This window comes from Artibeus jamaicensis, unplaced genomic scaffold (assembly GCF_021234435.1).
Source record: "Artibeus jamaicensis isolate MK-2021 breed Jamaican fruit bat unplaced genomic scaffold, CSHL_Jam_final contig_851, whole genome shotgun sequence".
Lineage (NCBI taxonomy): Eukaryota > Metazoa > Chordata > Mammalia > Chiroptera > Phyllostomidae > Artibeus > Artibeus jamaicensis.
Genome location: NW_026521986.1, coordinates 7,824,504 through 7,850,761, shown reverse-complemented (window position 1 = coordinate 7,850,761; position 26,258 = coordinate 7,824,504). Strand labels below are relative to the sequence as shown.

At 34.0% G+C, this 26,258-nt stretch overlaps 1 protein-coding gene across 4 annotated transcripts in view; it reads right to left on the bottom strand.

Annotated features, from left to right (window-relative positions):
- GPHN (gephyrin) overlaps positions 1–26,258 on the bottom strand; it is a 447,008-nt gene that overhangs the window by 203,500 nt on the left and 217,250 nt on the right. For all 4 annotated transcript variants that reach the window (XM_053673316.1, XM_053673315.1, XM_053673317.1 and 1 more), the window contains 2 exons: positions 11,072–11,166; positions 4,550–4,616 (listed from right to left, as the gene is read on the bottom strand). In XM_053673316.1, coding sequence (XP_053529291.1) covers positions 4,550–4,616; positions 11,072–11,166 — 162 coding nt within the window. The remainder of the gene's footprint in view (positions 1–4,549; positions 4,617–11,071; positions 11,167–26,258) is intronic.

The window sequence follows — 26,258 nt, the reverse complement described above, 5'->3', positions numbered from 1 at the left end:
CTGTTCTGCAATTAGTTATTGAAGATAAAAGTTAGCAATGGAATTTCAAAATGAAAGATTCAACTCCTAAGGAGTTATGCCATTAGATGTAAAATAAATGCAAAATAACAAGAAACAAGGTACATATACAATCCCTTGGTTACTGTTATCTGTGCTAGCAAAAATGAATGTAAGGGAGAATGTTGGGTGGATGCTGAGGCTGAGCCAAGCTGAGATTCTGGCTGGTCTGATACATATAGTTGGTAGCCTCAGAGCTGCTTCCAAAGGAAAAAAGTTAGGTTGAAGCAATAAATAGTGAATAAAGTTAGAATGATTCATAAGAGAATGAGAGATACAAGGAACTTGTCTTAGCAGGGTGGAAACTGAGAATATCATGCTCAGCAAAATAAGTCAGACAGAAAAAGTTAAGAACCATGTGATTTCGCTCATAAGTAGGATATAAAACTGAAAGCAACAAATGAACAAACAAACAAAATCCCTTAGACACAGACAACAGTATGGTGGTTACCAGGGGAAAAGGGGTGGGAGGCAGTCAAGGGTAAAGTGGTCCAATATATGATGACGAAAGAAGATTTGACTTTGCGTGGTCGGCACACAATGCAATATAGAGATGTACTATGAAATGTACGTGTAAAACCTATATAATCTTATTAACCAATGTCACCCCAATGAATATAATTAAACAAAGAAACAAAAATGAAAAGGCTAATAAAGTGAGCACTGATGGGGGCAAAACAAAGGTCTTAATGTAGCACTGTTGTGGGTTGAGTAAACAACTGGGAGCACTTGCTGGTCTCCTGATAGAAGTGTCTTTGTTTTCCTGGGGACTATGGCCACTGGGTTTAATATGAGGGCTTTTTGGCTTAATATGAAGGCTTTGAGTCCTAAACAAGTCTCTACTGACCTGAGTTTAGAAATATTAAAAAAGCTAGAAGGCAAAGACGACTGTAAAAAAACTCACCTTGCATCATTTAAAGTGATGGTCCCATAATCTAAACCCAGACATAGAGTCTGGGTCCCTTGGCCCAATGCAGGCCTAGAAATCCAAGGCCATATGCACAAAAAATGAGTAAAATGGTCAGGGAATGAAGAAGAAATTTGGGGGGAACTTTTTGACATGGGAGTCCCATGTATTGTGATTCTAAAACCTGTTGAAGTCTTAATGAGGGATACTATTAATTCGAGAGGATATAGGAATGAAATAGAAATTAAGATAAAAGTTTGGATGAAATAGAATGTTTGTACAGTGAACTTTTTGTAAAGCGGTGAATATCCTTTACTTAAATATATTATGGGAATGGATATTGTGTTTGGAGAATTTTTCCTCTACTTAGTATTGTAAAACAAGGCATGCAAACCACTCTTCCACTGATATAGATTGGATATGCTAAGTGGGAATCAATAAGACTCTCTCAGCCCACCAAGGTCATTAATTTGCTGTACAAGAGCCCTGAGTGGAGTGAAAACTGGGGCTTATGGCAAAAACACGTGAGTGCCACCCAGCAACAACGTCTGGGATTTTGGACCAGAAAATTTCTATTTGGGAAGGCAATTACTAGCTTATTATTGAACTTTGAGACTTCTCTTATTATTGACAGATATAAAATAATATAATCTTGAAACCTGAAATATCCATAGTGTCTTAGGTAATGTCAGAGAAATGCTCTAATGGGGAAGGCAATGCCCAGGAGAGTTCCATAATAAAATGGAAATGGTGGATATAGGATCATGCTACCAGGAGAATGCAAGGAGGTACTCACGAGCAGGTAGCCTCTTTTCACCTAGGGCCGACTTCGGAACCACCTGAGGAGCTGCCGGATCCTATGGCCACTTGGGCCACTTGGGCGGTGCCCTATAAACAGCTTTCTATTGATCAACAAAGAGCTGCTTGGTTTATGGATGGCAATTCCAAGGTGAAGGGACAGCATCCTGTTTGGAAGGCCGCCACTCTGATTGAAGAAGGTAAAAACATATCAGCTCGATGGGCTGAACTGCATGATGTTTGGCCCTATGTTTGGGTTTTTATTGACTCATGGGAAGTGTCTAATGGCCTGGCCATATGGTCAGGCTGAAGGACAATGGAAAACTGGTCTACTAAAGGGATCCCTGTGTGGGACATGGTCGTATAGGAATCACTCTAGGAATGCAAGGGGTATATTAAAGTAGAATATGTTAGTGTCCATCAAAAGAACCCCCTTCCAGAATTAAAAACTGATTGAAACTTGTAAGCAGATTCAGTGTGCTTCTTGAAATGGCTACCTGGGCCCATGAGATCAGTGGATGTTAGGGGGCTTCAGAGATGGGATGAAGGTAAATATATTCCCCTTGCACTTTCTGAGACACAAAATGCCAACAAGAACTGTTCTGTCTGCTAACAAGAGAGACAGAGATGGCAGAGGGCTATGCAGAAGATCCCACAGAGGGAAAGTCCTGCACACAGCTAGCAAGTTGGCCTGATGCCAGTAGTTCCTGGAGGCTACAAATGGGTCCTAACAGGAATAGACACTTACTCTAGACTGGGCTTTGCTTAACCATTGGTAGATACAAATGCTCAGTGTACTATGAAAGGATCAGAACAGAAGATATTGCATAAATGACCATTATACTAAGGAACACACTTTCATCAATAGAGCAATGATTTGATAGAAAATTGGGATGGACAACTGAAATATTTGTTATCTCAAAGGGGAGGAGATAAAGACATGAATGGCTGGTGTACACACCTTCATTGGTGTGTGATCACATTCAACATGAGGGAGGCCAAGGGACAGTCCCCACTAGACAGATCCCTCTACTTTTCTGGGGAAGTGAGGATTGGGGGAGGATATACATTTTAGGATATACATTTTACTTTAGGACTATACTTTTTTCCCCACATCACCTCAATTTTTTTCTACCAGATGTAGCACCTCAAGGACCAGGGCTATAACTGTTAGTGCCTATTAGTTCTGTATTTGAGTAACCAACCCTACCTTCTATGAATGGAAATGAACTGAGTGGGAGGCACTTGCTAAACAAGCATTACTGATGGCAATCTGGATTGCACAGTGACCAAATCAACTGTCTCATTTGAAGATTTTCAAAGGAAAAGTTTGTGTATAAACAGAGAGAAAAAATGATAGCTAAAAGTTAATGAATGAATAAATGAATTATACAATGAGGGAAATCCAATATTATATTGATGTATCAAAAGAGGTTTAAAACAAGAGATGATGTTGTTTCTTAGCTCGGTTGTAACAGACACCAGAAAGGGAAATGCCATATGTTGTTGAGACTATTGCTTTTGGAGCATGCCAAGCCTTAAACCTGAGTAGCGTCATTCTGGGAGGCGTTTTGGTCATATGATATGATGAGAGACTAGGCTAACTGTTAATGTGTATGTAGAAAGCCAGTTGTGCACACCAGTATCTCCTGAGTCTCATTTTTCACACTGTATATATTACTATACTGTGATATGTTATAACACTGATAGGTCAGTAAGATTATACAACTGATATCGTGGTTATATGAACTAAGAAACTGAGTTAAAGCCTCCTCAAAATGTAATACCAAAGGAAAATGACTGGCCTGAGCAAAAGAGCTTATTTCTATGCATAATTTCTATGATAAACAGTTTTATGTGAATGTATCATAGACTATAAATAGTAGATCAAGGTGGAAAATCAGTAAATCAGTACAAAAATATGAAAATGTATGTAATAGCTATAAAGAATACATTAGTTGTTTTTCTAAATCTCTTCCAATCCCACACTGGCTTTTCCAAATCTTAGGCATATTCATACTTGTACTGTTTTTGTGTCTATAATAAAAATGCTATAGTCAATATAGATGTCCAGCCAGACAAATACAATCATTTTGCCATAAGATACAGCACTGGCCAAAGGCCAGGGGGTAACTTGTCTAAATAATTAACCTTATTCAAAGAGAGTCTGGTTTTTGCCCTCAGTAACTGAGAAGTGATAGGAACATCTTTGTACTGGGGATTTGACCACCAGACAGTTTAGCAGTGTTATTTATTATGGGGGGCTTTGGGCAATGTGGTATCAGTTTTGCCTCTGGAAAGTATTGGATATTAAAGGTATCAGTCCAACTTCTGGGAAGGGCTAGAGACTAAAGGTCAGCCATATGAGCAGTATGCAATAAGCTCCAGTAAAAACTTTGGACACCAAAGGTTTGGAGCTTCTCTGATTGGCAGTACTCCCTGGGTTGCAATACATCGATACCAGGAGCTTGATACATTCATGACTCCACAGGAAAAGGATAACAGAAGCTCCCATTTGGTAATTCTCCTCTACTTCTTCCCTTGATTGATTAAATCTGTATCCTTTCCCTGTAACAAGCCATAACCGTGGGAATACCATCTTTCAGTGAGTTTTGTGAGTCTTTTTGGTGAATTACTGAAACTGAGAGTGGCTTTGGAAATGCACTGAATTGCAATTGGTGTCAGAAGTGAGGGTAGTCTTGTGAAGTGCTCCAGCTTACTGGTTGGCTAACTCACAGCTGACCAAAACTTTGTACACTAAACCATGTATTTCTTGAAGTTTCTTACCTGAGATCCTTTCTTGCTACCCGGCAAGTTAATTATGAGAGTTTTCCCTCTGATTCCACATACAGGTCTGAAAGGAAGGAGAAACTCGAGTTTCTAAATGTTGGTTTAAACACATTTAACAACAAAAATCAATCACTGTACTGCACATGTGAACAACTGTTTTAGAAATAAAATCGTTGTGGCTAGAGATGCACCAACTGCTATACAAATTGGGAAATCTAAGGTTTTTACAATAACACTTATTGTGGAAGATGGGAAATATGTGCTGAACATGGAATCAGAATAAATTAAAGCCACTTTAAAAAAATAAGAAATAATGATCAAATTATCTTTTTTTCCTAACATCAGGCTCTTCATATCTCATACAGTTGTGAGACTTTAACATTTAGTCCCCTCATATCCCCTTGCCCCCTGCAATCACTACACTGTTGTCCATGTCCATGCGTTCTTTTTCCAGTTTGCTCAATTCCTCCACCTCCAAAATTAAAATGATTTTAATGACACAGGGTATTAAAAATGACTAGTGTAATAATATTTATGTTTAAAAGGCTAACACAAAGGTACTCAAGAGCTAAATGAGACATGTGAGCTCTTCTCAGGAAGTCAGTAAGTTTTAAAGCAAAATAAGGTTTCTCACGAATGAAGGGCAGTGGTGAAGAGTTTGGTGAACTCAGTTGTTAACAGATGCATTGATAAACAGTCAATTTAATGTAAAAGGTCTTTCAGAGACCACTGTAAATTTCCAGGCCACTTTTAAACCAAGTGGTTACATAAGAAATATAAACAGTATGAAAATACTGAAAAACTGAGATAAGAGTTGAAGGACTTCATGAGTTGGAATCATGCTCTACCAACAGCTGCCTGTGTTACTTTAACCTGGAAACATCTCATTTTCATCATTTCAATCAAAGGTATTGATTAGATCAGTGTATTTCTAAAATTGCATGGGTAAGATAGAAAAAGTCATATAAAAATAATTTTCCTAAACTTCTATGATTGAGTTTATTCCTTAACTCTCTAAAATAACCTAAAATTATCTTCTATTCTGTTTTTTTTATTTTCTTATTCACAAAGAGAAGAGCTGACAGCCATTTTTTAACTCTCCATATTATTTTGTTTTCAATTGTGATTTAATTGACAAGTAACATTGCATTAGTTGTAGGTGTGGAAAATAATGGTTTGATATATGTATCTACTGCAAAGTGACTATCACAATAAATTTTGTTAACATCCGTAACTACAGTTACAATTTTTTTCTTGTGATGAGAACTCTTACAATCTACTCTCTTAGAAACTTGCAAACATACAAAATGGTATTATTAACTATAATCCCCAGGATTTAGGTTTCTTATAGGTGGAAGACACCTTCACCCATTTCACCTACTCCTCAGTCCCTGCCTCTGGCAACCACCAACTTGCTCTCTGTGTCTATGGGTCTGGTTATTTTAGATTACACATATGAGATTACATAGTATTTGTCTTGCCCTGACTTATTTCACTTAGCAAATGCTTTCAGGGCCCATCCATGTTGTTGCAAGTGGCAGAATTTCCTTTTTTAGTGGCTGAATAATATTTCACTGCACACATATATATGTCCTTCCCCAGGCTAGGGGCATCTTCAGCCATGATTTCTTCTTTACCCATTCATCTATCAATGGACACTTAGGTTCTTTCCATGTTTGAGCTATTGTAAATAATCATCCAATAAACATGGGGGTGCAGGTATCTTTTTGAGACAGTGATCTCATTTCCTTTGGATAAATACCTGGAAGTAGAATTGCTGGATCATATGGTACCTCTATTTTTAATTTCTGAGGAATCTTCACACTGTTTTCCATTCTCACTGAACCATATTACATTCATCACCACCAACAGTGTACAAGGGTTCCCTTTTTTCCACATGTTGCTGTTATCACTTGTATTTTGATAACAGACATTCTAACAGGTGTGAGGTGATAACTCATTGTGGTTTTGATTTGCATGCCTTTCATGGTCAATGATATTGACTATCTTTACATGTACCTGTTGGCCATCTGGATGTCTTCTTTGGAAAAATGTGTATTCAGATTCTCTGCCAATTCACAAATCTGATTTTTTAAAACTTAGTTTCATGACTTCTACATCTTCTATATTTATCTTTGATATTAATCTTTCATCAAGACGTATTACTTGCAAATATCTTCTCCCATCCTGTAGGTTGCCTTTTTTATTTTGTTGATGGTTTCCTTTGCTGCATAGCTTTTCGGTTTGATGTTCCACTTGCTGGTTTTTGCTTTATTGGCTTTGCTTTTGAAGTCAATTTCAGAAAAGTACTGCTGAGAATGATGTTCAGGATCTTATTCCTAATGTTTTCTTCTAAGAGTATATCTTCATGTATTATATTTAAATCTTTAATCCATACTGAGTTGATTTTTGTGTTATGATGTAAGATAGTGGTCCTATTTCATTCTTTTGCATGTGGCTATCCAGTCTTCCCAACATTTATTGAAACTATCCTTTCCCTATTGTATATTCTTGGTCCCTTTGTCTTAAATTAGTAGGGCATATATATGTGTATTTATTTATGGGTTCTCTTTTTTGTTCCACATATCTGTGTGTCTGTTTTTATGCCGTACCATACTGTGTTGATTACTCTAGCTTTGTAATACAGTCTGAAATAAGGAAGTGATTTTTCTTTTTTATAAGGATACTTTGGCTATCTGGCTTCTTTTGTGGTTCTATTAGGATTATTTGTTCTATTTCTGTGGAAAATGCCATGAAATTCTGATAAGGGTTACACTGGATGTGTAGAATGCTCTGGGAAATATATAACTTTGTTATGGTAAGGTGATTTTCTTCTATTTGCATTTTTCAGTTGTCATTAACATGAACACATACTCAGTTTTGTCAAATGATTTTTCTGTATCAACTGAGATGCTCAAGTGTTTGTTTATCCTTTATTTTGTAACTGTAGTACAAAATCATTACACTGATTGCTTTTTTGTATGATGAACAATCCTTGCTTTCTAAAGATAAATTCCACTTGGACATGGTGCATAATTCTTTTAAGATGCTGCTGAATTTGTTTTTCTAGTATATTGTTGAATATTTTTGCACCAATGTTCATAAAGAGTATTGGTCTGTAGTTTTCTTGTACTTTTTGTCTGTCTTTCTTATCTGGATAGTGCTGGCCTCATAGAATTAGTTAGGAAGTATTCCCTTTCCAAATTTTTGGGAGTGTTTGAGAAGGATTAGTGTCCATTTTTTAAAAATTTTAGGTAGGATTATTTAGTGAAGCCATCTGATATAGGCATTTTAATTATTGGTAGGCTTTTGATTACTGATTCAATTTCCTTACTAGTTATAGATCTTATAGAGCAATTTGGTTTTTCTATTTCTCTGTGATTCAATATACTAGGCTTTGTGCTTGTAGGAATTTGTCCATTTCATCTAGGTTATCTAACTTACCAGCATACAACAGTTCATAGTAGTCTTTTATAATCATTTTATTTCTGTAGAAATGGTAGCAGTGTTCCCACTTTCATTTCTGAGTTTAGTAGTTTACTTCTCTTTTTTTCTTAGTCAATATAGCAAAGTTTGTCAATTTTGTTGATCTTTTTGAAGGCCCAGTATTCGGTTTAGTTCATTTTTTTCTGTAATATTTTTTATTTTCTATTTAATTTATTTCTTCTTTAATCTTTATTATTTTATTCCTTTTGCTAGCTTTGGTTTTTGTTTATTTTTCTTTTTCTAGTTCCTTAAGTTGTAATGTTAGGTAGTTGTTCTGAAATCTTTCTTCTTAAATGTAAGCATTTATAGCTATAACTTTCCTTATTAGCATTGTTTTCTCTGAATTCCTTAAATTTTGGTAGGAATCATGGAACTGAATATGTAGGAATATGTGCTGAAAGAAAAGAGCTATTGATTCAGAATTCTCTGTCTACTGAAAATATCCTTCAGGAATGAAGGTAAGAAAAAGGTATTTTCAGATGAAAGAAAGCTATTAGAAGATCTCTCCAGCAGATTTGTCTAAGAACTGGAACTCTCAGTCAATAATAACACAGTAATGATTAACACTTAAACAAGACATCGTAAATCAGTTGTTGTTCTAAGCACTTTACAAGGATTCACTCATTTAACCCAAAGAAGACTGGTACTATTAATACCCTCATTATACAGATGAGAAAACAAAAAGGAGGTTAAATAGCTAGTAAGTAGTAGAGCCAGAACAGAACCCAAGTCACCTGTCTGACTTCAGAGATTATGCTCTTAACCATTACTCGATATTATTTTCCAACTTACTTGCACAGAAAACCTGTAGGATATTAAGTAATCAAATAGATAAAAATGATTTGAAACAGATTTGGTGAATTTAGAGTTATTATTTAACTCTGCTCTCTAGAGATAAAAACAGGAATGCAAGGCACCAACATGATACATTACCTCGAAAAATTCTGTTAGAACTAGAATGAAATACTGATTTATCAATAGCAACCATAACGAAACATTTTTTTGAGTACTTACAATATGTCAAAAGTTGTTTTAGGGGGCTGAGGATGTAAAAATGAATAAGATGAAGCTCCTGTCCTTAAGAATTTTATGCAAACTAGGTAATATAGACAAGTGAGTAAATAACTACAATATAGCATGTGTTATAATAGAAGCATGTACAAAGCCCAAATTACAGATGAGGTAAAAATGCTTTAGAAAGAAAGCATCAATCTAATCATGGATGCTTTAGGAGGGAAATTTTTAAAAAGCTTCAAAAACCACAAAAAATGAACATTCATGGAAATATTCTACAATTCCCTTTTCTATAATTCATGTAGACTATCGTCTGTTTCAAATCTGTGAAAACTCCCAATTAAGTCAGCAATGAACAAAAAGAAAAGTCAGTGGAATCTGTTATCCTTCTTTGTATGCTTTAATTTTCAAAGCCTTCAGTATAAAGATGATGAGCTTACACAAAGTACTTAGAATCAGCTCATGCTGATTAATTTTCCACTTACTCAGCAGTCCAGTGCTCAGTAATTATGTAGATTCAAAAGGTAGAAAGGAATTAGTCCAGAAAAATCTTTCAATGACACAAAAAGTAATATTTCTATAACAGATCAAGAAAGCTATAGTCAATTTAAAGAGTTACTTCAACAGATGAGAAGAACAAGTTTTCCAGGTTCACTGTGGGATCCTTAAGGTAAGGACCAGACCTTATTTCTTTTTCTATCCTTACTATCCCTAATAGTTAATATTGGGCCTGACAAATAGAGCATTACCATGTGTGCTACCTTAGAATTTTTACTATAAAAAAATTAACAAGAAATAAAGTTTGTCTTTCTTGACTTTATGTCTTGTATGCCAGAAAGAGCTTTCTATGCTCAAAGATCACCACACTTAATTCCATACAGAAAAGGGACCAAAGGTGACCCCTTGAATTCATGTGTAGGTAATGTAAGAAAGGGTTAAAAAACAAACAGAATAAAAAAATCAATATGAGCTCCTTAAAGAAAGTCCATCAGCATGGACTTTTAAATTTAAAATCTCTACCCTTCTACTTTAATTCTATTTTTGCTCTTACTAAAATAAAATGTTACAATATAGGACATGTGGGAGCAAAAGAAATACAGTATCTAATGACCACTCACACTTCCCAGTAGCTATGCTTCAAATGGCTGCCATTAATGGGATATAAACATAGTCCAAGCAATAGAAAGGGCATTATAACTCATATCCTATGCATTGAATGCATATATTTACTTTTATATTCATATGCACACAGGATCAACACATGGCTATAAATAATAACTGTGAAATGTTTAAATTTTAATGTTGCTGTGCATTTAGGTTGCTCTGAGGCCAAATGTCTATTGAATTAAGTTATTAAATCAACAGATTATTACTAGGTTGACAGTTCTGTCCTTAACTTAAACGGTACATGTTGTCATCATTAAGAGAATTTTAATCTAACAGTTGCTAAAGTAATAACCAATAAGTAACTAAACCATCAGATTGAGTATGGATCTCAACATCTATGTCAACAAAGGCATAGATTTAAATATACAAATTTAATATAATAATACATCATTAATTGAGCTTTTTTCATGGCCTACATATTAATATCTCTAGTTAAAAATTGGAATAAAAGTTCCTAACATAAATGAAAATAACTTATTTATAAAACTCTACTGCTTAGTTTTACTAAATTAGGAGTTAATGACAGTTAATGAATATTAATGATGGCACATAATCACAAAAAAGAATAATTTTACATTTTAATAATCTGGACTCTCCTCTGGGTTAGTATTGACAACTTTTAGCAGTAATATAATACTTTTTATAACTTTAAATATAATATGAAGATGAAAAGTAATTTGAAAGAAACTATGACCAAGATTTGGCTGGACAGAATACTGAGACTTTTAATTCTGGGGAACAAATAGGGCAAACTTAAGTGTTACAACTCAAGGATCTTGTGTTTGTCAGTCTATTGTAGTGACCAGTGGTAAGGAATTAATTTTCCTTGTAACATGTTGGTGACTTTCTTACCTAGAGAGCATGCCCAGAGGTGTAACATTAAGTGATCCCATCAGCATTGCCAGGGCCATCCCTGGCGCTTCCCGTTCTATTACTTCTTTTGTGGCCTGTAATTAAAGATTAAATAGTAAACTGAGTGAAATTAGCCAAAAAGAAGGAATGCAGAGTAGTAAAAGTAACTTCAAAATAATTATAAACCATGCTTTCTATAAATCGTTCTTTGTAGATCCTCAAACATTTTATTAAGGCATTGAGACTCAGTTCTTTGGGACCACTGAATAAGAGCTCAGGACCACGATGTGGGGGGGTCTTTTATATCAGCAGACCTTTCTTATCCTTTACAACTCAGAAGTGTTTGATAAAAGTCTCATACTGCCTAATAACCTGATTTTAAAAGGAAGTATCAGACTGCTATAATAGCACAATAGATTTTCACAGGGTAAGAAATCAGGGTTTGTTTTTTTTTTTTTTGGTCAATTACTCTTGAAATAATTAGTCCATGAAAACCTGAGATGATGTTGTATCTCTCCTAGCTCTAATTTTATGATATAATGAAAAAGAACTCAAAAAGTTACCAGGCAACTTTTCCCATGTATTGGGTAAAAGAAAAGCTCTAGATTACATATCTTCAACATAAATTAACTGTTTTAATAATAATTAATAAAGTGATAGGCTTTAATCATATAATAGAAGTTTTGAGAAAGGGCATTCTTCAGACAAGTGTGTTTAAATCTGGGATAAGCTAATTAAGGAGACAGGAAAATTTAATTTTCTAAAGGTGAACCAAAATAAGCTTATATTTATTATTCTGTGATGGTAAAGATAAGATTTAGGTTAAAACTTAGGAGTGAAATATATGATTTAATCAATTTCTAATCCTCTGTTTGTATAGATATAACAGATTTTAATACTTCAAGGTGGTAAAAAATGAAATTGGTAAAAGAAAATGTTCCAGTACATAAGAAAAATGAAAATAAAATAAAAAGTAAATTACAGAGTAACAGAGGGAAAGGTTCATATTTCAATATTTAATTAGAAGTAGAGAGATATTCCTAAATAAGACTGTAGCTCTGGGAAAAATTTTGGTTGAGGACTGGGCAAAGCAGTTATTTTATCTCAAGTATGTGTAGTATGTGTTAGAAGTCAGTTGATACCATAAATAAGCTCTTAAGATACTGTAAATTAGTTAATCCCTTAGAATTACACAAAAGAAAGGACCACTAGAGTTGATGTAATCTACAATACTTAACAATGGCAGAATTTTAAAAAATATAATCTTTATTATATTTTACCATTACCATTTAGCCTCCTTATCCCCCTCCTGCCAGCAATCACTCCCCTGTTGTGATTGTAATTTTGATGATGCCCATGTGTCCTTTTTCCTTTATGGTCAATCCTTCTACACCCTAACTTCCTCTCCCCAAATTTTTAAAGGAAAACTAACACTACCAAAATGCTTTTCAATAAAATGTGCTTTAAAATAGAGGGCCAGAAGGCAGGACAAAAGGAAATTCTTAAATTCCTAAATTTGGGAGTTGATTACTTTCTTTTAAAAATATAATTAAAAACTGTCAAGCTAGCTTTATCCAGAATCTATCCCTTGTTTTCCAAATCCAATCTATTTGGTATGATTTTGAGGTATCTTGATAAGAAACACTAGTTCCATGTTATAGTAACATACTCTAAAGTATAGCAGCATACTTTGAAGATAAGGAAAGAAAATACTGACATATAGCTGAGAGGAAGTCTTTCACTTAAATAGATGGATGAAATATTTATCCATGTCTATATTAGTTATTAGGATACCCACTATGTTATAAGAATAATTCTACACATTGATGTAGCATTAATGAAAACAAACATATAAGACAGTGTAAACTCACTGTTACCTAGTACATAATAAACTCAATTGGCAAATTATATTTGAAAACTACCTAAAGGGGATGCAAATCATTAAATTTTCTGGAGACTCTAAAACAGAGGTGTCAAACTCATTTTCACCGGGGGCCACATCAGCCTCGCAGTTGCCTTCAGAGGGCTGAAATAATTTAGGACTGTATAAATATAACTACTCCTTTAATTGTTAAGGAGTTGAAATTATATTCGGCTCTTTGAAGGCAACTGTGAGGCTGATGTGCCCCATCCCACCCCGTGAAAATGAGTTTGACACCCTGCTCTAAAATATACAATTGGATTTGGCCAGATCACAGTGGACCACCTGTAATGCCTCATCTCACTTTTTAAATAATTGTTTTTTACTGGATGTTTCTTTTGTGGCATGCAATTGAAGACAATGAAATGTCTTAGTGAAATGCAGAGTTATATTAGATAGTATTTGAGGCCATTGTTTACCACACTGTGGTTCACTTTAAGAGAGAATCTATATATAGGAGAGAGTTCACAACTTAAGTGTCACAACTAAAAATGGGTTCTTTTCTGTGCTACCAGTATTTTTTAAAAAATTATGTGGCTTGTAAATAAAGCAACCAGAGGGGAAGGAGGGGGGAGGGAAAAGAAGGGGAAGGTTCTAGTCAAGAAGTAGGTATAGATGACCCATGGTCATGGACAACAGGGTGGGGACTGACTGTGGGATTGGTGGGCAGGAGAGAGCAATGGGGGCAATTGTGAAAACTGTAATAGAACAACAATAAAAAAGTTACCCTTGAGGACAGAGCCAAATTCATAGATACCTTTTTAGTAGACTTCTGGAACACAATCTAGTTTCATCTTATTCTTCCACATTTATCTTATTAAAAGTTGTGTTTTATATATTTGGGTATATCATCTGAATTAATTTTAGGGTATATATATATATATATATATATATATATATAGATTAATGAACATCATGTATTCTTTACACAGAGGTCTTCATCTTTTTCCAAACATAATTTAGGGAGGACAGTTAATTTTTTCTGAAGACTTTCTAGAGAATTTTGGCTTATAGACATAAATCTTGTATTTTTAGAGCAGAAAAGATAAATATATATTGTGTTGATGTCACTAAAAGGCACTGGTGCTGACAATGGTGATAGAGATGGTCAGACTCTTTGGGACTAGACACACAAGCCTTTTCTATGGGGTATCCCTAAATAATGTACAAATTAGGCCTTTCTCACATCTAGGTCAAATATATCTTTCCCATGAAACAATGGAACCTTCTATTTCCTTTTTATTTTCTCTCCCTCTTAAGCTGTGTGGTACAGCAGTGAGATCACCATCCAATGCCACTACATAGTTAAGGCCCATAAGAATACAGGCTGGGTGTATTGCAGCACCTAGCACAATACTCTACATGTAGTATGTATACTCAGTAAATTTTGTTGAATAAAAGAATTCATGAATGAGTGAACCAATATGGGTTTGAAACCTGACTTTATCACTTAGTTGTTCAGTGGATTAGAACAAAATATTTAATCTCTCTGAGGTTCAGTGTAATTATGAATAAAATGGAGATAATGCTAAAACATACCTACATCTTATGAGAACTAAATGATGTAAGTAAATCACCTAGCACAGAGTAGGTATTCAATACATGTCAACTCTGTCTCTACTTTCCAATTGACCTTACATCCTTGTAGTTTTGATCATACTAGTTAGAGAACAAAATATAAAAATCCAGAAACCAAACCTATGAACAGTGGTTGATAACTAAAGCTGAAGGAAAAGAGAATGGAGAGCAAGAACCTAAATCTCGGAGTGTTGGCAAATGGGGGCAGGAAGCAGAAACTGAAATAGTGACATCTAAAGGGAACAGGAGGTCAAATGATGTGGGAATTAGGAGTCAGGTGAGTAAGAGCTGGTGAAAGCATCTATAAACCAAAGATGGGAAGGCACAACTAGAAGAAAAAGAACAAGAAAATAAAACAAGAAAAAGTGATCTAAATTATTAAATATTCAAACAAAAGAATAGTTTTAACAAATGTAGCTTTATCCCTTCAATCGTGTGCACTAGTTTGCTACAGATAATGAAGGTTATCCATGCCATTATTATCCATGTAGATAACAATTATTCATTATCAATAAACTGTTCATAATCAGTGGCAAAGAGGATGCCATTAGAAGTTTGAAACCATTTTTCTTAATTAGCTTAACATTCCCACTTTCTTATACATTATTAATTTGATTATCAAATTCTTTTTCCTTGAGCAATAGTAGAAATTTATATTCCTACTTCAGATATAACCTTTTGTGAACTAGAAAAGTCCAAAACAATGAAGTTTAATTGGATCCAGCTTTTATCTTTAAATTAGGCATTTTATCTTTAACTTCTAAATACTTTCTAAACTATGGAAGTTGCAACTTCCTATGGAAAATCACTTACTGTGATCTTTTAATTTTACCCTTGACACTTTGAAGATAACATAAAAGTCAGAAAGATGCTTCAAAGATGGCTCAAAGTGGCAGGGAAAAAAAGTGTGCATAAATAATGGTTGTGTAGGCCAGGGAACTTGCCAGTGAAATTCAGGTTCATTTGTAACTTCACAGGAAAAATGACCTTAAAAAATGTTATTGCTAACAGACAATTATGTTTAAATATTTCCAGGATACCCAACAGCTACATGTAAATGTGTAGAAATTGCTTATAAGCATGGTGATTGTGAAAAAACACTTAGTCTAGTGCTTTTAATTATTTTTATAGGCATTTACTAAGAGCATAATTTGTATTAATATTTACATGTTTGTTATTTGACTACATGTAGATTTAACAATATTTCCTTGTAATAATTACTGCAGTGCCCTCTGCTGATTAAATAATCTTAAGTAACAAAGAAAATCTTTGAAACATCATCTAATGGCTATTAGTAATGTTGCAAAGCTATTAAGATAGGACATGGTCAGAGGAGAGGTTCTCATATTTCAGGGAAGTATAATCTGATGATAATGTATTTTTTTCCATGAATTTTTAGCCTCCTTCTTAAACATTTACATCTTCTCCCACTCCTGGAAAAAGCAGAAAGCTTTTCAAAATGAATATACTTCATTTTGTTTTTCAGTTAAAGTTGTGCAATATTTAAATAAGATATGGTTATTTAAATGTACAATATTTAAATAAGATATTATTTCTCTCTAAATGTAGAGAGAAAGCAAAAATAAAAGAGTAAAGGCAGACTATAGTATAGTCTTTTCAAGACTATACTTGAAAAACAATTTAAAAATTTTAAAAAAGAGTAAAAGTTTAAGTACTGCAGGCAATTTTATCTTCCATTCCATTCTGTGAACATACAAGTATATTTTCCAATGAGCGTGAGATGCCAAGTTAATTCTATTGTTTCTACAGTTCATTTCAGCTCCCAAAGGCATCAGTGAATTAACATGACACTGTGCTAAGTAAGGTTCTAATGTTTAAAGGTAAGTGTTTCATGTATAACATGGTTCCTAAAGCAAGCCCACCAACTTGTCTGACTGAACAAAATTATTTATTTCAATGTTAGGGTAAAAACTAATTGTTCAGCCACTGAGAACATACCTTCTATAATAAACCAGTTATTTTATGAAAAATCTCCGTTTGCTAATATTTAGATCCCAACTCTTGTTAAATAACCAACTTGAGTACACAGCAGTGATTACTCCTTAGCTTTCACACATTTTCTGTATGCAGTGATTATTCATATCGTTTTCCTCCTTTATCTAAAAATTAATTTAATAAGTATAAAATATTATCATACAAAAAATCAGGGAGCTCAGGTAAAAATTGTATTTTATAACATTTCACAAGAATACATATCTTTACATTCTACTTATGTAAATAGTATTACTCTATACCTCACTCCAGATAATGTGAAAGAATAGTGATATTTCAATGGATTACTAGCATTTTTATATCTGAACCATGCATTTATTTTTTTTTGGCATTGTGTGAAAAACAAAGTTATCTCTTATGGTTGGGTGTTGGTTGTATGTCTTTCAACTATATAGGGAAAAATGTTATTCATTCACGCTCCTCAAAAGTTAATTCATATGTAGATAATGGGGAAATAACCTGTTACTCAAATCTGAAGCAAGATGAAGTTGGAAGATGATCCAATTTGAAACAATATTGAAAGGCTGTTGTTTAGCCAGTGAACTGGTGAATATATAACCCAGTCTCTCTACTCCAGGTACTCTGGACTTCTATTTTATTTTTCAATGACAATGGGCGTTCAATAGTATATTAGGTTAGCAGTGTGTATGCAGAAATCTAACAGCTTCCTAAAAAATCTATATGTTGAATTTCCACTGTATTAAAGATTACACATCAATTACTTGGTTTACTAAAAACAGTGCAAGTTTTTAATGTTCACACAATAATATAACGTAAGGCTGTTCTTAAACATCTTAACTGAGAAGAAACAAGCTTTTAAGTACTATTGGCAAGTGGCTTACTGCAAACTGATTTAAGAAAGCCGGAAACTCTGCTCCTTTGCCCGGAGGTGTGATGATTCTCACTGCTGGCATCTTTAGAAAGTATCCACATTAGAAACATGAAATTGCCATTTTGGTTCTCTTTCTGCAAAACTAGAGTCTCACCACAACAGGCACAAGTGACAAAGTGAGAGAAACAAGAAATAGGTGGGGTAAAGAATATGAACTAAGTGAAAAAAATTGCTGTGAAGAGATGGAAAAACCCCGCAAAAGCTGCTCCTTTCTACTTTAATTATTATTATAAGGTGATAACATGTTGTCATCTCATACCACCTTCAGTTTCAAATTAGGGGCCAGTGAGGAAAGAGGAAAGTGAGTATAGTACTTCCTAAAAGCAAAGAAATCTGATCTATCTCTTGTCTTGAGATAAGCTTAACTCAGAAGTTCCATGAGGCAAAAATAAAGTTCAAAACAAGAAATCAAATAATAACAAATTTATCTATCTAAAGAGATTAAAAATGTATACACATAAATAAACTGTCCTCTACAGTTTGTTCCTCTAAAGATTTCAGAGTTCCTAACTTCTCACTTTATGATCAGGCCTGTTGTTCATCACCTATAATCTAATCATCCTTTATTATTCACATGTTAAGTGAATACCAGCTTCTGTTATACTTCCAGAAATTTACTACTCTCAGTTTTCCATTTGTAACAAGAGGTAATGATATTTGTTACCCTGCTTAAAAACTAAAGTGTTAACACTACATAGAAAGCATTTTTAGTTAACTAAAAGAATGTCACAATACTTATAATGCTAGTATTAATATTATATACCATATAAATTTATAATGCTCTGAAAAACTTTTATTTCTTATTCATTACATCAGCAAGCTAAACACAAATACTATTATTTAGCTATATAATTCAATAATTAAAGAAATATTCACATCAGAAGTTATTTATGGTACCTTTCTTACAAACACCTATATTCTCTATTTAAATAGTTATGTGTTCCTGTATAACATAATACAGAGGAAATATATTGTATTACTTCTCTTTTTGTGAGTGAAGAAATAGACACGACAATAAATTTTATGACTAATCCAAAGCCAGAGTAAGAAAATCAATAGCAAATTTAGGACTTGTAGACTCCAGTTCTGAACTTAATCCATTAATCTTTTACTATATACTTTTAGTTTATAAGGCACTATCTCCTATTAAGATATAGGAAGGATCTCGTACTCTGTTTAAATGAGACAGGACATATTAAAAGCTTAGTATTATTCCTAACACAGAGCAAGTACTTCACAAATGTTGGTAGTATTATTTATACTAAAGCACAAATCTAAAGGCACCTATATTGCAGAAAATGCAGTTATAGATAGTCAAGGCACTTATGGAAACTGACAGTTCTATAGTAAGCAGAGTAGAAGCTATGAGTATGTCTGTTTTGAGTATGTATGAATTACCAGATGTTTGAAGAATGAAACATACCATCAAGAATCTTGAGAACTTAATATTTATCAAGTAACAGATTTGGAGATACCAGTTACTAGGTATATATAGCCTTGGACATTCCCACAAAACCTCTAAAGCAGACTGGGGGAAGAACCCAAGAAGATTGAAAATATCTTTTGAAGAAAAAAGAACAGCACCTTGTTCTTTTTGCTTTCACCTTAGGTGAATTTTTGCTTTCACCTAAGTCCAAAAGAAAATAGCAATGCAATTATGTAACTAAGCAAAGATGAACAAAATATATGTGTCTATAATCACTTGTGGTAAATAGTTCAAATTGGTAATCCAAATAAGTTTATATCAATTTTTAATTTCCATAGCAACCATACACTAAAATTGAAAGCTGCAGCCTGGGTCTTTCCTCTTGTCAGGGCTGAAATAAGCCTCAGGATGATGTAAAATTGGGGATTATAAAGAGTCTATTCAACTCAATGCTCTGCTGCTCATACTAAACACATGGATCTTACCATAGTCATTTTAAACCATCCATTTTTATACTTCATAGTAGAAAGATCTACTTTGTAAGAGTCTCTACATATATAAGAATGGATTAAAAAATTCAGTGAGCTATAATCTGCAAGAAATATAAAAGGAAAAATATATTATTTGTTAAAATAAAATTGACATAAGTTAGATTAAAGAAAAATTTTACCTTTATTATACGAAAGATAAATGTCTAAAACAAAGGATAAAAATAATCGAAGGCCTAATTTAAAAAAACTATTCTGAAAAGAGGCGTAACTTAAAAAAAAGATTTTATTTATTTATTTTTAGATAAAGGGGGAAGGGAAGGAGAAAGAGAGAGAGAGAAACATCAACGTGTGGTTGCCTCTCACGCACCAGCTACTGGAGACCTGGCCCACAATCCAGGCATGTGCCATGACTGGGAATCGAACTGGTGACACTTTGGTTGCCAGTACTCAATCCACTGAGCCACACCAGCCAGGGCAGAGGTGCAACTTTTTTTCTTAATCCCTTCACTTTTTTTACCCAGCCCCACAACCCTCCTCACGTTTGAGAGCTGTCAGTCTGATTGCCAGAGGGAAAGGCGTTCGGGGGAAGGAGAAGAGGGTATGGGGGGAGAAATGGTGATGGAAGGAGACTTGGTGTGGTGAACACATTACAACATACAAATGATGAATTATAGAATTGTACACCTGAAGCCTACATAATTTTATTAACCAATGTCATCCCAATAAATTCAATAAAAAATAAAAAAAATAGATGCAGCTCCCTTTTGCCACCAAAAAGGGTAAAACTGCAAAAATGAAAAAAGATAATAAAAATTAAAAAAATTCTCTTTAAACTTTAATTTTTACTGTTGATACTATTACAAATGTCCCCATTTCCTTTCCTTTGCCTGCCTTCACCCAGCCCCTGCACCCTCTTTCCCTCTGGCCATCACCACAGTGTCGTCTGTGTCTATGGGTTATGTGTATATGTTTTTTGGCTAATCCTCTCACTTTCTTTCATCCAGTCCTCCCTCCCTGTCCCCACCCCTGAGAGCTGTCAGTCTGTTTCATGTGTTCATGCCTCTGTCTCTATTTTGTTTACCACTCAATTTTGTTTATTAGATTCCTTATATAAGTGAGATCATATGATATTTGTCTTTCTCTGACTGGCTTATTTCACTTAGCATAATAACCTCCAAGTCCATCCATGCTGTCACAAAATGTAAGAAAAAATTAAATAACAGTTCTTTTGCATACTCTAATTTGAAAACTAAAAGAAGTATTGTATTTTCTAATTATAAGAGTCTTTCAACGAATCATTATAAACACGTGCACATGGACACATGTATTTGTATGGTATCAGATTTTGGGCTGATATTTCAGAATCAAGATCTGCAATTTAAGGTCTGAAGATCCCAGACACTTTCACAACACCCAGACTATGGTGCTCAGAACAAGGTAGTTCACTCTCCAAAAAAAGCCTATGTCACCTTCAAGTTTATGGGTTTTTTAAAAAATATATTTTATTGATTATGCCATTACGGTTGTCCCATTTCCCCCCTTCATTCCCCTCCACCCTGCATACTCCCTCCCTCAACATTTCCCCCCTTTAATTTATGTCCATGTGTCACAAGTTCTTTAGATTTTATATTTCCCCTACTATTTTTGCCCTCTCCTCTGTCTATTTTCTATCTACTGTCTATGCTACTTATTCTCTGTACCTTCTCCCCCTTTCACCTCCTCCCACTCCCCTGTTGCTAACCCTCCAGGTGATCTCCAAAGAAGTTGGACCCAAGAAGGAACACACCAAAGCACATCATCATTACATTAGCCAAGATTAAAATGAAGGAGATAATTCTAGAAGCAGCAAAAGATAAGGGGACAGTCACCTACAAAGGAGTTCCCATCAGACTGTCAGCTGATTTCTCAAAAGAGACCTTACAGGCAAGAGGGGGCTGGAAAGAAGTATTTCAAATTATGAAATCCAAAGACCTAGATCCAAGATTGATTGCTCTATTCAGCAAAGCTTTCATTTAGAATGGAAGGGCAGATATAGTGCTTCTCAGATAAGGCCAAGTTTACGGTTTAAAAGAAGTAAAAATGCAGTCCAACCTTGTACAATACAACAAAAAATTGCATTTCATAAAACTAAGGATAATGTATATGTGTGTAGGTGCAGACACACACATCCTAAGCCTGGAACTGAGTTTCTAGGGCTATAGGCAACTGAAAAGCTGATGTTATTAGGGCAGTTGGTGGGACTGGGGTGGAAGAAGTTGGTTGCCCATCACCTAGTCGGAATGGGTGGAGATGAACGCCCCTACGAACACACACACATATGCACCCATGCCTAGGGCTACTTATTTACAATATTTTCTCTTCCACTGCTACCTTGATGATCATTTTGGATGAATGATATGCTGTAGAAATTATATCCTGAAGTGTGGCTTAGGATATACAGGAATCAAAACAAATTTACAAGAATCAACTAACAAAGGATATTTAAAATTCAGGTTTGTAAAACAAACCAGAAGATTTAATAACCAGGTAGTATTATTTTATATTAAGATAACTATGAACAGTTTTAACTCAGGTCCTGTCTTCACATAATAAAAACTAAGTATCCAAGCACAGAGGATACTCAAAGCAGGAATATTAAGTGGGGTAACAGACAACTGACATTTTGTTCAACACTGTAATACAAAAAGGGCAGACTTGTATACTAACCAAGTTTGTTGCTGGGGAAAGGACAGCAAACAAAGAAATAGGTGAGGATGCAGGGGGTGACAATCCTAGATTCTGTCACATCCTGGTTTCTCAGAGTTTTTCTTCTTCTTTCTTTTATTAATGTAGGTTGCCCAGAAGCTGTAAGACTCTTTATAATTATTTCAGAATAATTTTCAGATATCACAGCTTCTGCAAATTCTCTATTTTAAAAAACTTTTCATATTATAAAATGATGAGTCAACATAAGAAATATTTCCCTTAATCTTCTTGACCTGATTATCAACAGCAATGACAAGAAAACATCAAAAAGATGTTTGTTTCAAAAGAAATAAAAAAAATTATGAAAGTATTCATTTGAGCAGCTCAAAATAAATCTGGCCTAAATCAATCAGGGCAAATATAGGTCTATTCTTAAAGTTATGTATAAAAATGTTCTTGTGTCATTCACAGTGGTAGGTCAAAAAGCTAAATAAATGGCAACTGATAGAAATTCAAAATACTAGTGTTAAAAGCAGTAAAGATTATTAAAGCAAAGGACAAGTGATATGGCTCATTATTATAACAGAAAAGTAACTTCACAATTACTGAGGTGCTACCTCAGAACAATGTAATGTTTTGAGTTTAATATTATATATTCTGGGCATTAATCTTTAACGATAAAGGACACTGCTTTTGGTTAAACTATGGGTAACTATGACATGAGGCTCAAAAATGAGTGAGTTTTCAATCCTGACATATTAAGATTGTGCTATGAATTGTGCTCAAGGTTTTCCAAAGTTTTTCAATTAAGTGGAACAGTAAAATTATTCTAAGAGGCCAAGTTATTTAAGAGAAGCAAACTTTAAATGTATTATTTTTATATTAATGTAAATATCTCAATTTTTTCTTGATTCCAATATTTTTCAATTGATTCTTTTGGGTTTTCTAGGTGAATAATCCTATCTATTAACACAGGGTTTACAACTTAAAAAATCATGTTAAAGTTCTTCATCTTTCAAAACACTGGTAGACAGTGCTATGTTACCAAAAGCTAACTGTACTCATTCTCTAGGTCACAAAGAGACAGCTAACTTCACCACTGTCTCAGACAGCTAGTTGATACATCTTTGAAATGATATTACTGCTAGTTGACTACTGGGAATTTTCTGATTTACTGCCTTTATTCTCTTCAGTGATGCACACACAAACAAATTAAAATGCAGTAATCATCCCGTCTAGAGATAACAACCAGGAACTCTACTAATTCTACTTTAATCAATTTCCTTTTTATTCATACAGATACATTATTTTAAGCATATTTTAACCCCTTTCTTCCTTTCTTCTCTCAACTGTTTCATTTAACACATACATATGCATACATACCTTCTCTCATTTTTTCTTACTGAGGTGAAAACAACTTTATTCATCACTAAATGTATAAATTTATTGAAAAGTAAAACTAGTAAAATATGAAACAACAAAAAGACGTAAATTTAAATTAAAATGAAAACAAAGGCCAATACCATTAATCAGTCTAGACTGTTAATCAATTTCCCTACAGATTCTCCATGAGGATTTCCATCAGTTTATTCATTTTTGACTAATGATACCTATTTTTCTACAACTATGGACACTAAAGATAAATTTGGACATTATTTTTAGTTCAATTTTTATTACTGACATCAAATTCTATTATTTTTCTTTATTGCTATTTCAATAACACATATAGGATTTTGAAGGTTGGCTCAGGAAACTACCTTCTGTAATCTCCATAACCAGTTAGTCAGTAAGTGCTATAAATTCCATCCTGAGAGTCATCTATCTCTTTGTATCCTCATCAGCATTTAGATTCTCAGAATTTTTTTCCAGAATATTTCAATAACCTTCTGATGGTGGTATAACTAAGTTTACTCTCACTCAACCCATTCTATACTCTGTTGCCAAAGTGATCTTTCTAAATTGCAAATATTAAATTTACCACTGTTTAGCATTTTTGAAAAAACTTCATTTCCTTCTACAGAGAAATCCAAATGCCTTTTGTATGACACAGAGTCTCCATCATATGACCTCACCTCCCTCTCTAGGTTCTCTCCTGCCACTTCTCAAAACCCAGTCTGTAGCCAGACTGGCCTATTGGAAGGTTTATGATTTCAGCCATTTTGCCTGTATAGAATTGATACATTCTTTACAATATGAATCAATTTTACAAACATAAGGTTGAGCAAAAGAATACGGACATACTAGGTTACGTATATGGTGTCATTTATATAAAGTTTAGTAAAAAAATCTATAATACTAAAAGTCAGAACAGTAGTTACTCTTGAGGTTAGGATGTAACTGAAAGGGAACACCAGGATCTTTTGGGATGCTAATATTCTGGTGTCTTGATTTGGAGGCTGCTGGTTACATGGGTATGTTCATTTTCCGAAAAATCCATTAAACTATAACTATACTATCTGTGTGCTTTTTATAAATTCAAGTAAGAAAAAAAACAGTTCCTTTATCACTTCTTTGAAAATTTCTCTAATTCCCTCAGATGAACTTTATCTTGTCCTAATATATCATATACACACACTACTATATTGATGATCATGTTATATTTTATTTATTCAGTTCTTTCCATTTTTAAACTATAATGTAACTTCCTTGAATGCTGAGATTATAACTTTAAAACTTTTTTTATTTATTAATTTTAGAGACAGAAAGGAAAAAGGGGAGGGTGAGAGGAGAGAAAGGAGAGGGAGGGAGGGAGGGAGAGAGAGAGAAAGATCATTTTCTTTGTTGTTGTACCCATTTATGTGCTCATTCATTGCTTCTTGTATGTGCCTTGACTGGGGATGGAACCTGCAACCTTGGTATATCAAGAAAACACTATAACTAACTGAGCCATGCAGCCAGGGCTAAGATCATAACTTTCTGTCCATGTGTCCCCAATCCCTGGCAGAGTGCGTGGCAATTAGTGAGTACTCAATATTACTCTCTATATAGTATATATTATATAATCTATAGTACTCAATATTAATAAGGGTTTTTCAATTTCTGCACTATTAACACTTTGGGCCAGAGAATTCTTTGTTGTGGGGCCTGTTCAGTACATTGTAGGATGTATAGAAGCATCCTTAGCCTCTACTCACGCCATGTCAGCAGAACCCCCTCCCCCAGTCATGACACTGCCAAATGTTCCCTGGGGACCAGATATGCCCCCTGATTGAGAATCATTTACATAGATAAATGTTTCCATGGAAAAATACAAGCCAAATGTTAAACAATTCACTTACCCAGAAACTTTGGGTCTGAGATAAATTACATGTTAGGGGAGACTAAAAAATTATTGGAACTTTTGAGGGAAGTTAAACTTTACCTGTCAGAAAAAAGTTTATAAAATGCTTTAAGTGTCTATATAACATAAACATTAATCTCATGCCCAAATATTGTTTTTACTAGAATTCTTATGTAGAAAAAAAACTTTACAAAATGATTTGCAAATAGAACTATATATTTGGTATTTTTTGAAATGACTACTAATAGTACCTATGTGTAGTCAATGTCCTAATTATAAATTATTTCCAAGGTTTATTATCCCTGAACAAAACATTCATTTAAAATATTAAGGTTCAATAAGTTTTCATCTGCAAAGTTATCATAAACTTTCGACAAGAAAAATAGCTAGAAAACAAACTATTGTGTACCAGCTATTAAAAAAAACTCACAAAGGGCACCAGTAACTTGTTAGAATATAATGTGCTTGTATTTTATTAACTGTATATCTTTGATTCAGAATGTATTTTGAGCTTGACCTCCACTGTAAGAGGGTGGGTAATGAAATAATTGAGTACTATTATATTAATGGAATTTGAGAAAAGAGAAAATAAATTGGTGTGTACTTATATGACAAATGATATAAATTATAAATCTGACTCTGCCAAAAGTATTTCCTTAAACTTCTCTCTGTAATTATAATCAGTCTTTATGTACTTTTCTGAGCCAAAAGAAACCAGAACAAAGGGAACAGGCAATTTATAGAAGAAGAAACAAAATTGGACAAGTGCAAGAAACATATTTCATCTCACTATTAGTCTACAATATGCCAATAAAAGCATATAGTTTTCAACTATCAAACTGGTAAAATTAAAAATGATAATGGATGTGCATTCTCACAAACTGACAGTATGAATACACAA